Below are 12,661 nucleotides of genomic sequence, written 5' to 3'. Positions count from 1 at the left end.
CACACCAACCATCAGCTCAAACGATGGCTTGAGTGTCGAGGGCTTAAAAAAACCGGAAAACTGGCCGTGTTGATCGAACGGTAAGCTTTGTTTTTTTTTTTCCTGCGCGGCGATCATGGCGTCATCGGCCGTTTTTTTGTTTGTAATCACCGTCCAGGAATCGGTATATGTTTAATGTTTGTCTTATTTGAAATGTTTTTGAGTAAGCTATCCTGGTAGCAGGGTATCATGTTAGCGCCTGCTGCCATGATAGCCTATATGCTATCATGGTAGCAGGCGCTAACATGATAGCATATAGGCTATCATGTTAGCGCCTGCTACCATGATAGCCTATATGCTATCATGGTAGCAGACGCTTCAATATTAACATGTCGGCCACCAAAATACTCTTACCTGTTCACTACTTGATGTCGCTGGAATTGGGTCAGGATGTTCTTCGGTTGTGCCCTTTCCTCCAACAAAATGCTTGCTACATATGTACTTGAATTTGGTAACTTTTTCCGGGTTGAACTGTTGTGTAGGCCGACCGCCCCGGTGTACCAAGCCCACTTCTCCTTGGCAGTCTTGAAGAAAACATCCTTCATATGCGGCAGATCAGCGTACCTCGAGTCGCTGTTGCACGTTCCATAGCAACAATGTTTAAAAACCATGGTCTTAGATTTGGAAAAAGCAGTCGTTTTAACGAGTAAAACCAAGGGTAACGCACGTCTCTTTTACAGCAAAACAGCGGCGGACTATGCAAGCTTGCCCTACTGCGTACCACGTGATGTGACGTCATCGTGACGTTACCTTTCTAAAAATAGCTCGCTCGCGGTACGCCATTCAGTAGCGTTCCATTCCAGGTCACAGAGCGTCTTCTTTACGTCACATCCATGAGAAATTAAGGTTGTTTGCCTTTCGACGCCGATGGGGAGGCTAAATTTTGACGGCAGCATTTGTTTTGGGCAGGTAAACTCTTGTTTTTCTGTCTGCCTTAAAAGCTCACTGGTTCTTCTCGATGGTGATTCCGAAACAGCCAAAATGGCCATTCTACCAGAGTCCTGCTTCCAGCTTTCTCCAAGGTGGTTCCCATCCTGCCAGCAAGTTCAGGAACCACAGCTGGCCTGCAGTTCTGCTTTCACGGCATTTCAGTCTGAGTGCTGGTAGCGGACATATCCCTCACATAGTTCAGGCAGCCTTGACATAAGCCAAAACAGCTGCTGACGTTTTCACAATTTCTTGATACTCCAGATACCTGCCAGCTTCAAAAAGCAGAAATCCTGTTATCATAAATCCAATTTTGAAAAATTTTTAACATCCTTGACTGACAAAATGGACAGACACGATCCTCCTCCCACCGTGTGTCGATCTGCACCTCTCCCATCGGGCACCAGGGGGCGCTCCTTCGCCAAGTATTCACCTTGAGAAAATTTTATCAATTGCATTGAGAGTCCAGCTGACCAGATCCATATTTTATAGTTTCAAGGAAATGTAAAGAGAGGTTCAGAAAAAGATTGATAGAACCAAGCAGGGAAGATACGGGGAAAGGAGAGGAGAAAAGCGTCCCGTCTTCACAGAGAGCAGGAAGGAATATATCAAGATTTTAAAAATATCGAGTTTGTTTTAAAACAGATAAAAGACTACATCGTTTAAATTTGAGGTGATCTAAGTTGGGTTAAAACCTACTTTTATGTATTCCAGTAGGTTATTTTTCAGCCGTTTGTTAAAAAAGATTCTGTGAGACTGTCGGTTCGTGGCCTTTTGAGGCTGGAGTTTCAGCAGGAATGATGACGACGCAGCAGCATCTGGAAGCAGTAATACATTTATTTGTTGGTAGCAGCATTCAGTCTTACAACCGACAACCAACTTGGTTTACAGACACAATCACTGCCTTAAATAGCCTCAGCTGATTAAGGCCAAACCATTCTGCACTAGACAATGTACTGCTGATTTTACCTATAAAATACAATATTTACATAATACAAATACACATATACACATTCCCACCTATTTTTATAAATATTTTATCTTTTAAACCCACACCTAAAAACCCCTTAAAACAAACGTGCAAAAGTTCCCCCCTGGTTTTTCCATGGTCTCTCCCGGAACCTATCAGTGTGACAGGATAGTTCTTTATAGAGTAATATTGTAAAAAGGCCGTTACCAATAAACCTCTGTGATAAACATTTGTGTCAATACATAATTCTGCCAGAATACTGACACGCTCAGTAGGCTAAACCCTCTTGAGGCTCCTTGATAGTGGGGCTAGCCCACTGTTTGTTTAAATAAAGAACATCTGAAATCGCAGTGCACATACCAAACACGCTCTCAATAGACATCTAGGAATACACAAATACTACGACCTCAAGATTTGATGTCTTGATCATCAAATCAAAATACTGGAATTTCACTCGTTACTTTTACGTTCTGCTGGATAGTGTGCGATCTAGTGTTGGTTGTCTTTGTTGGCTCATGGAAGGATTGTTGTGAATCTTTTCTGGTCAATGAATGAAAAATCTGAGTAGGCCTTTATTTGTAATTTCATGTAAAAAAAAAAATTACATTTAACTTATATAAAATGGTATTTCTAGTGCGCTGGTTTATGCTAACATATCTGTTGTATTTTAAATGATCAAAGTCAGAAAGTCAGGTATCGTGCCGGAGACGCCACTGATGCCAAGGCATGAAAATTCAAGGCCGGAGACTCTCTGCACCTCTGACTCTGAGCTCTATGGAGGAGTGAAACGGACAGAATAAAAATAAAAGCAGAAATATATTCCACAAAAAGACATCAGGATATATTATAAAGCAAAACAGGTAAACATATTTCCAGTCTACATTTTCCAGCTGTTATTTTATGTAAAGGTGCCTCTTCAAAGTGTTGACTCTGTGCAGTTTAATTTTAAATGTTTATTCCTTGCTTAACTTTTACACTTTAATAATATCCTAATTATTTTAGTTTATTTCATAAGTAATTCCGTTATTAATGCTGCTTTGTGAAGTGTAATTCATTAAATTTGATCAAGTGCTTTTACTTTGAAATAGAAGCTTAATCCGGAAGTGACGCAACTGGGGGGGAAAAAAGGGGAACAACAGACGTCTTCTTTATGTAGTCACACACTTGTTTTGTAGTCCAAACTCTCGGCGGAGGCTCTTCTCCGTTATTCCGGAGGCTTCTCCGTTCGCCGTGGGTTCGTCCGTCCGGTCGGCGGCTGGTTCTGTTCGGTCACGGTTCTGCTGGAGCTTCGGGATGTCGGTTCTGAGCAGCAAGGCGCTCCAGGAGCAGCTGTCCGTCATCCTGGGGGCGCTGACCAAGGCGGCGCTGGTGGAGATCTGCGAGCTGGTGGAGGAGGGCTACTCGGTGCTGCAGCTGGAGATCAGCCGCAGCCACCAGGAGAACCAGGACCTGCGCAAGAAGCTGCACCTCATCGAGTCCATCGTGGTCCGGGGCGGCGGCGGCGGCGACTGCGGGCAGAGCCGAGCGGCGGCCCCGGAGGGCGGAACCGGGGCGACGGGGGCCGCCGTCCGGCCGGAAACACCGCGGGATAGAGAGCGTGGGGAAGCCGCTGCTGGAGCCGACGGAGGAGCCGCCGAGGTGGAGGTGGAGGAGGTACCGCCACGATTAGCGCTACAGGAACCCGGACGGGATCGTTTCTCATTAATTAATTAATTTAGTGGGTTTGTTGTGTTCGGTGGAGCTGATTTCCAGGGCCGGTTCAAAGCTGTCCGAGGCCCGGGGGGGGGAAGTTTGTTTGGGCCCCACTCAGCCAGAAATGTAACAGCTACGATAAAGGCCCATTCATACCTCACGTAAAAAGACGTGTGGAGTGTTTTTATACGTTCTAACCGTCGATTTCGTCCGTATTTTGACACGTAAATTGGGAGCTTACGATTACGGACGAAACGGATCAATACTACCGGAAAAGTTGGGGGCGCTATTGAGTTTGTAGTACAAAATGTCAACAAAAATCACGAAGAAGGTTAGAATTCTGGGCTTTAAACAATGGCGGAGCTTGTCCGCAACTACCCACACACATATATGATGTGTCGTGTCCGGGGCACAGGGACAAACAAAAAGTTTACTTACGGAGCAAATACAACAAAATCACGTCTTGGACCATCGCCATGTTTGATCAGTGACGAATCATTGGCGCCCAGCACTGCCACCTAGAGGACATATTGGTTATTGCGCACCTCAACGGACGGAGGTATGAAGGAGTCAACGGATAGAACGTACGGACAGAAATACGGACGTGTAGGCCAAACGTAGGGTATGAATGGGCCTTTACATGATTATTAGTTTTAAAAAAATGCTTTAAATAAGCCTAAAATAAACATGTGCTGAGTTTAGGAGTTGGATAGTAAACGGTGTTTCATTAATTGCTGCTGTAGTTCAGTGGCGGCTGCTGACAAATTTCTCCTGGGGGGACCAAATGTTATGATCAATGCTAAGATGACCCATTTAATACGTTAAATAGTAATAAATAAAAGTCAGATAGCTAACTTCAGTTACACTGCAATGTTTAACGTGGTTTCTTGTTCCGCCACTAGATGGCAACAGAACACATGAATTGTACAGTACAGTAACATAAAAATGTAAAAATAAAAATGCACAGTAACATAAAAGTAGCACCTTAGGCCCAATTTACACAATTAGGATTATATTCATCATTTAAAACGGTTTTAAACCTTTTCCAACAGGTTAAAAAGAGATCAGGCTAAACGTGATCAAACAGGCGACATTTATTTCCTGCTTGAGTGAGTTCAAACACTTTATGGGTTTTGTAAATTTTTTAGTTTCATTTTTTTTAGCGACTTAGACAGCAGCAGAAACTAAGAAACTACTGTTAAATCATCAATGTTATATTTTTATTTATGGCCAGCAGGGGGCGCTAGGCACCCATAGATTTGCATTTATCCCTGGCCGGCCTGCTTATGTTCAATATAGAAGATAAAGCGTTAATAGTAGGGCTGAACAATTAATCGCATTTTCAATATAATCGTGATTTAAAATAACGCAATTTCCAAATCGCAGAGGTCTGCAATTTTTGGCTATGTAACAATTAGTGAATTAGACGCGTCCATTAGGTGTTGGTAAAATGTTTAAAGTGGGTTTGCCTCCACATGGTAGGGAAGACAGTTGCAGCAGTGAGATAATCTAATTTTTTATTACTTGTTTAAGAGTTTTTATAATCATGCAAAGCATTAAGTACTGGTCAATGAGTTTAATACATAGACTTGCTTGTTGGTTGCACTTTGCACTTTATGTTCAACAAGGATTGATGTCTAATTCAATTAAAAGCTGTTCTCTTGAATAATATTCTGATCAATAGAAACATTAAAAGTTCATATTTAAAATAGTCCTTGTTTACAAACATCTTTATTTAGAGGCCATTTTTGTTGCTTGTGGTTAATGCGGAGAAAAGTCAAAATTGCAATTTTGATTGAAATATATTGTAGGCAGAACGCAATCATTACTGCTCTGAGTTTAGATGCTGTGGGTCTTTTAGCAACTAATCCACATGGTGAGGAAACAAATTGATTTGTTGTTTGTATATATTTTGAAACACATGATAAATTACACTGGAAAAAAAATTGCATTAAATCACAATATTAAGAAAAAAAAAAATCGCAATTAGATTATTTTACAAAATCGTTCAGCCCTAGTTAATAGCATCTACTGCTCACTCAGGGAATTTTTTTTTAAACAATACACTGAATAAAATATGTAATCCATCAAATTTTAATCAACATTAGTCAATATTTCCAGAGCTGAATTCTCAGCCGATCAGTTTGCTGGCTTTAGTTTCTCCTCCTGTGTTCTGGGAACTGACCAGAGGTCCTAAAGGGATCAGAAGTTTTTCCTGCCCTACAGGTCCAACATGTCAGCGTTCTGGCTCTGAGCTCTGTGAAGTGGTTTTCTTGGAGAGCACCGGTTTATTCTGGTGCTCAGGCGTTCCCTCTGCCAGCATTGAGGAAGCTCAGCTTCTGTTTATAGCAGTCAGCACCGCCTGGAAGCAGATTACACAACAACTGCATGCCGCATGCAGTGGACATCTGACCTTTTCTTCTCACAAATGCACCAAATGCAGCACGTGTGGGCGGCAAGTCTGCAGCTGCACAGAGCTGAAGGCAGCAGGTGTAATGAAGCTTAACGAAGGTTTGGCTCAGAGGAACGGCGGCAGACCAGTTCAGCTGTCCGCTCCTGGAGGAACCTCTGCCTCCTCAGACGGCTTTGAGGGGCTCGGTTGGGTTTCTGCATCAAATATTCATTTTATTCTAATCTCCGCCCTGAATCTGCTCATGCAGACGTGTCGGTGCGGAGATGAAACCGGCGCCTGTCTCTGTGTCGATGTTGCAGGCAGAGAGATGAAGTTAATAAACTCCTAATCTGGGGAAACCAAAACGGATGAAACTGAATGTTTAATCCGGTTATAAACTGACGTCCTGCATGTGCATTTCCTCTAAAAGCCTTTTCTTGTGTCTGTCGGGTAAACGGATGAACTTTGTCTTCAGGTTCCAGACGTGGTGCTGATTAAAGATGAAGACTCGGACGGTTTCGACATCATAGAGGACGGTGAGCTGGAAAATCCTGTTTTTTTTAAGTCTTTTTTTTAAAGCTGTAACTGATTTAACTCTGAGCCGCCGCCGGCCGCTGTGAGCGGTACTTACAGCAGAACACTGGTTAGCCATTAGAGACGCGTCCCCTCTGCAGGAACCAGGAAATCTGGCACAGAAAACAGTCCTGGAAGGGAGGCGGAGCTTGACCGTCAGGACGGAGGCAGCGAGCTCAAAGTAGTTATCTCTTAGTTTAACCTCAGCCTTTCTTTAAACTTTAAATCATAATTATCTGTGCTTGTTTGTCTCTTTCTGTGTCTCTGCTCTGTCTTCTCTAAGCCCCAGTGGGTGGAGGCAGATGAGCGTTCACACTGAGCCTGGTTCTGGTTCTGCTGGAGGTTCTCCTCCCTGTTAAAGGGGAGTTTTCCTCTCCACTGTCGCTTCATGCATGCTCAGTATGAGGGATTGCTGCAAAGCCATCAACAATGCAGACGACTGTCCACTGTGGCTCTACGCTCTTTCAGGAGGAGTGAATGCTGCTTGGAGAGACTTGATGCAACCTGCTGGGTTTCCTTAGAGAGGAAACTTTCTGACCAATCTGGAGGATCTGATGGAGTCTGACTTTGGAAAGAGCCTTGAGATGACGTGTGTTGTTAATTGGCACTGTATAAATAAACTGAATTGAATTTTTATTTTAAATTTACATTTAATTTTTATCATAATGAAATAAAATTATGAAACTATCAAAGATATTTTAAGAATAAAGACTTGGATAAAAATTTAAACTAGAAAAAGCTGTTCCTGCGTAACAGCGAGTGAGAATGCTAATCTGCAGAATGATTGAGCAGAAGATGCAGAAAACATTGAAATCAGATTTGAAGAATTTGAAAAAATTGAAAAAATGTGAAACATTTTAAGGAATTTGAAAAATTTGAAGGAATTTGAAAAAATTGAAAAATTTTAAGAAAATTGAAGAATTTGAAGAAATTTGAATTATTTGAAAAATTTGAAGAAATTTGAAAAATTTTAAAAATGTGAAGAAATTTGAAAAATTTGAAGAAATTTGTCAAATTTGAAGAATATGAAAAATTTGTCAAATTTGAAGAATATGAAAAATTTGTCAAATTTGAAGAATATGAAAAATTTGTCAAATTTGAAGGAATTTGAGAAATTTGAAGGAATTTGAAAAATTTGAAGAAATGTGAAAAATTTGACGTAGGCCAAATTTCTTGTGGATCTTTCTCTCTAAAGGAAGTACAGACTCTGAAGCAGAAGTTGGTGAGACCTTCCTAGAGCTACTTCCGGTTAGCAACATGCTAACCGTTAGCCGCTAACAAGGTTGTGTTCAGTATCACCGGGTGATTGTACTCTGTCAGTTTGGTCCAAATCCTGTACTGGGAAGTGCCTCAAAAAGGGGTGCCAATACTTAATGTCACCAAAGCTCACCAAAGGCCATGTGTCAGATCGGCCTCCTTTAGCAACTCAGCCTCACCACATCTGGGCCCAGAACTCAACATTTGATCAAAATGGTGAGTAGTGCTGTATTGGCCAATCGGGTCGTGTCTGGGCATCATGCCTGGTCCTGTTGGAAGCAAAGGCCCAATAGGAAAGCATGTGAAATCCAAAATGGGTCAGAAAAGTGACACATGGCTGATAATCACTTGAAAATTTTAAAATGTTAAGAGGAAGTGACTATGCGAATTTCAGGTTCCTACATTAATCACAGCCACTGCAGGGGATGTTGAAAGTTGCCATTCTATCCGAATGGAGCGTCTCCCGCTGGCCCTCAGTTCCGTCGTCATGGAAACTCACTCACACCTGCAGCGGGCCTGTCTACGGAAGTGCAGAGACTTTGCTCAGACTCTGCCTCATTGAAATAGAATTGAATACTTTGCCTCAAACAACGCTCCATATCTCCTGATCCGTAAATGGTAGAGACGTAATTTTTTCTGCGTTTATTTCTTAACAGATAGGAGAACAAGACAAACTATTGGTTTTTGCTAGAAATATTTTAATTTAGGCGTAAAAAATTATGATATAAAGGGGATTTTTATGGAATTTCAGAAATCCTCTGAAAACGGTCCCGAACAAATCGCTGTAGCTGAAAAAGTACAAGAGATATCAAAATAATTCTTTCACCGTGAGTATCAGCAGGCTTTTGAGGACTGTGGAGCTCATTTTTATGTTTGTACAAAAATCGGTGTAGGCACAGCAACAATGTAAAAAAGTGGATGATGTGGAAGAATGAAGCTCCAAAGCGTTTTAAGGATTTTGCACATCCGCTACTACCGGACAAATTGTTCCTGTGGCAAAACCGTAACATTTATCCACAAAATTCCTTTTTTGTGAGCGCCAGAAGGGTCTGGACATTCATGTGTGAAAGTCTCATGCCTGTACATGAAACGGTTTAGGAGTAGCGACGATGCGAAAACATGTGATGTTTTGGATTTTCAGGTGTCATTTTTGAAAACCGCTCCATAGGGAATGAATGGGGAAGGTTTTGGGTTAGTGTCGCTCTGAGGTGATTTGCGAAAAATCTATAAATCCCACACCAATGATGGTTACATTTTCCGAATCCAGACAAAAATTCCTACGTTTTGATGTATAATTTATGTGGATAGGGTGAAAATTTAGCAAGTGAGAAGACGTTCGGAGAAGAATTTGTTGAATTTCTAGAGTGCGCACTCTAAAAGAGCCTCCTTGACGACCATAGCAACGCATGTTATTTGCTGAATTTCTTGAAAAGCCAAAATTATTTTAAAGACGTACTATACGAAAATGGTGAAAGATATGAAAAAGCTGAAACATACCATAATAGCCAAAAGATATCACTACATTTTAAAAGTTGAATGGCATTTCTAGCTGAAACTAAGCTGAAGCAGTAAGCTGTCAAAAAGCTGAAATATTTGAAGAATTTGAAGGATTCTCCATTCAATTTCAATGAGAGCAAAAAACGCACAAAAAGTTAAATATTTAAAATATTATAAAAGTTATAATTACAAAAACACATAGCAGTAATGTCGTGAATGAGCTGAACGTTTTGATACGAAAATTGTTTAAAATCGGTTGAAGTATGCAGGAGTAGTTAGATGCCGAAAAACGTACGGAATAATAATCAAGACCTGAAGGAACTTAAGTGAGAATGCTGTATAGCATTCTCACTGATAATGTAAAATGCCATCCTGATTATGAAAGCGTATGAATTTATATAATAAAGCAAACCAGACTGGTACTTAGGCGTTCTAAATATTTAACACAGTGGTGTGTAAACTTTTGCCACGGGGGCCACAAGGTAAACGTACTTGAGGGCCAAAAAAACTTTTATCAATGAAAAAAAAAAAACAAGAAAGTAAAATGGTTTTACCTAAATTCACTATCTTTTTTAATGAAACAAAGTACTTTGACTTCTGTTAAAGAGGGACGTGTAACTTGTTATAAGACTCAGACATAAAAGGAATCCTGCATGTTTTTTCCCGCTTAAAAATGACAAAATAAACAAAATTCAATGGCCATAAATTTTGGGCTGGATGGTCTTGTATAATCTTTTTCTCAAGGCTGTAGATTCTTCCCGCCTGATCCGTGAAGTTCTGGTTGTTTTTGTCTTTGTTCAGGAGAAAGGAAGCAACATGACGGAGGAGCGGCCGCCATCGGCGAAGGAGTTCCCTCCACCCCCGTCATCCGGAGGAGGCGGCGCCGCAGTCGGGTCTACGAAGACACCGAGACGGCGTCCTCTGAGCACCTGGCGCTGAAAACAGCCAAACCGGGCGCAGGCTCCCAGCAGAGCGGGTCCGTCTACGGTCTGGACGACCCGAGCTGCTCGGCTCAGCTCCTGGAGGACGTCCAGATGAAAGCGGCGGACTCGGTGTGTTCCTACCCGGGTCAGATGGACCCGGACGTCCACCTGGTCCAGGAGTGCTCCCTGGTTCCCCCGGGCCCCGGCAGGCAGGTGTTCTTCAGCAGCAGCGCTCTGATGGAGCCGCCGTCGACCAGGGCCGACCTGGACCTGAACCTGGACCCGCCGTGGACCAAGCAGCCCAAAGCCTCCATCAGCTTCGCCCAGTTCTGCGAGAACGAGAACATGGACGGCGACGCCTTCGGGCTGAAGATGGTCGGCGTCTCCGGCTCGGCGGACAGCAGGGGCTCCGCCTTCGAGTACGAGAGCGGCGGCGGCGGCGCGCTGGGCTTCGGCCTGTACGGCGAGCCGCCGGGCCAGTCGCAGCTCTCCGCCGGGGACTCGGACGACGACCCGCAGAGGAAGCGCTTCGTCTGCTCCATCTGCAACAAGACGTACGCCACGGCGCAGAACCTGGAGGTGCACACGCGCATCCACACAGGGGAAAGGCCCTTCGCCTGCGACCAGTGCGGCAAGAAGTTCACCCAGTCGGCGCACCTGAGGTCGCACCTGAACGTGCACACGGGCGAGCGTCCGTACAGCTGCTCGCTCTGCTACCGGAGCTTCATCGTCAAGTACAGCCTCAAGCTGCACATGAAGAAGTGCCACCCCAACAACTGAGCCCCGACGGCTCCCTCCACAAATCACGGCAGCACTTTTACTGCTTCTCAGCACACGATTAGACGGTTGATTTGCTTTCTGCATGTTTTTCCGCAAAAGTCAGACTGTTAAACATGCGGATTTCAGGCTTCGTGAAGCTCTGTAGCAGTTTTATGAATAATTTAAAACCTGTCACAGATTGAACCATTTGATCCAGATGGAAATGGACAGACTTAGAGCTGTAACACTTGAAAAACGGTGAAAAAACTACTGATGGCTTTTAAATTCTTGAACCTAGCCGAGGTGTAAAGGAGCAATAAGTAATACTGACACCTAGTGTTGCAAATCGGAACAACAACAACAACACACGCATAAGGCCTGCCATAAAAATATCCATTTCCTCAGCGGTCTGTTGCTGCTGTGAAAGTTTACTTCCAGGACAGGTCTATGATGTTTGAATTTTAATTTTAAATTAGATTTTCATTATAATGAAATTAAATTATGAAAGATGTTTTAAAAAAAGACTTTAAAAATATATTTATTTATATCACTACTGTGTTAAATATATTTAAATATTTAACACAGTAGTGAGTAAACTTTTTGCCACGAGGGCTACAACTGTCAAGGTAAACGTACTCAAGGGCCAAAAAAACTTTTATTAATGGAAAAAGCAAGAAATCTAAATTCACTATATTTTTAAATGAAACAAAACAAAGTACTTTGACTTCTGGAAAAGACGGACGTGTGACTTGTTATAAGACTCAGACATAAAAGGAATCCTGCATGTTTTTCCCCCCTAAAAAATGACAAAATAAACAAAATGCAATAAGTAATACTGACACCTAGTGTTGCAAATCGGAACAACAACAACACACGCATAAGGCCTGCCATAAAAATATCCATTTCCTCAGCGTCTGTTGCAGCTGTGAAAGTTTACTTCCAGGACAGGTCTATGATGTTTGAATTTTAATTTTAAATTAGATTTTCATTATAATGAAATTAAATTATGAAAGATGTTTTAAAAAAAGACTTTAAAAATATATTTATTTATATCACTACTGTGTTAAATATATTTAAATATTTAACACAGTAGTGAGTAAACTTTTTGCCACGAGGGCTACAACTGTCAAGGTAAACGTACTCAAGGGCCAAAAAAACTTTTATTAATGGAAAAAGCAAGAAATCTAAATTCACTATATTTTTAAATGAAACAAAACAAAGTACTTTGACTTCTGGAAAAGACGGACGTGTGACTTGTTATAAGACTCAGACATAAAAGGAATCCTGCATGTTTTTCCCCCCTAAAAAATGACAAAATAAACAAAATGCAATAAGTAATACTGACACCTAGTGTTGCAAATCGGAACAACAACAACACACGCATAAGGCCTGCCATAAAAATATCCATTTCCTCAGCGTCTGTTGCAGCTGTGAAAGTTTACTTCCAGGACAGGTCTATGATGTTTGAATTTTAATTTTAAATTAGATTTTCATTATAATGAAATTAAATTATGAAATTTGTTTTAAAAAAAAAGACTTTAAAAATATATTTATTTATATCACTACAATGTTAAATATATTTAAATATTTAACACAGTAGTGAGTAAACTTTTTGCCACGAGGGCTACAACT

General features: G+C 41.7%; 2 protein-coding genes across 2 annotated transcripts in view; one reads left to right on the top strand and one right to left on the bottom strand.

Annotated features, from left to right (window-relative positions):
• The window catches only part of lrrc6 (leucine rich repeat containing 6), a 58,124-nt gene that overhangs the window by 42,204 nt on the left and 3,259 nt on the right, over positions 1-12,661 (bottom strand). The gene's annotated exons all lie outside the window — the stretch shown is intronic.
• LOC105917746 (putative zinc finger and SCAN domain-containing protein 5D) lies at positions 3,035-12,546 on the top strand. The gene is made up of 3 exons (XM_012852636.3): positions 3,035-3,589; positions 6,496-6,556; positions 10,149-12,546. Exons 1-3 carry the CDS (start codon positions 3,230-3,232, stop codon positions 11,048-11,050), a joined length of 1,323 nt encoding a protein of 440 aa, XP_012708090.2. The 5' UTR covers positions 3,035-3,229; the 3' UTR covers positions 11,051-12,546.

The sequence above is a fragment of the Fundulus heteroclitus genome, unplaced genomic scaffold (genome assembly GCF_011125445.2).
Source record: "Fundulus heteroclitus isolate FHET01 unplaced genomic scaffold, MU-UCD_Fhet_4.1 scaffold_42, whole genome shotgun sequence".
NCBI classification, from domain to species: domain Eukaryota; kingdom Metazoa; phylum Chordata; class Actinopteri; order Cyprinodontiformes; family Fundulidae; genus Fundulus; species Fundulus heteroclitus.
This window is presented reverse-complemented; position numbering and strand designations above follow the sequence as displayed.

Bases quoted from the DNA above. Each gene is read 5' to 3' on its own strand.
- LOC105917746 (XM_012852636.3), top strand. From the start codon at position 3,230: ATGTCGGTTCTGAGCAGCAAGGCGCTCCAGGAGCAGCTGTCCGTCATC. The intron at 3,590-6,495 runs GTACCGCCACGA...CTTTGTCTTCAG, and splicing joins CCGAGGTGGAGGTGGAGGAG to GTTCCAGACGTGGTGCTGAT. The intron at 6,557-10,148 runs GTGAGCTGGAAA...GTCTTTGTTCAG, and splicing joins TTTCGACATCATAGAGGACG to GAGAAAGGAAGCAACATGAC.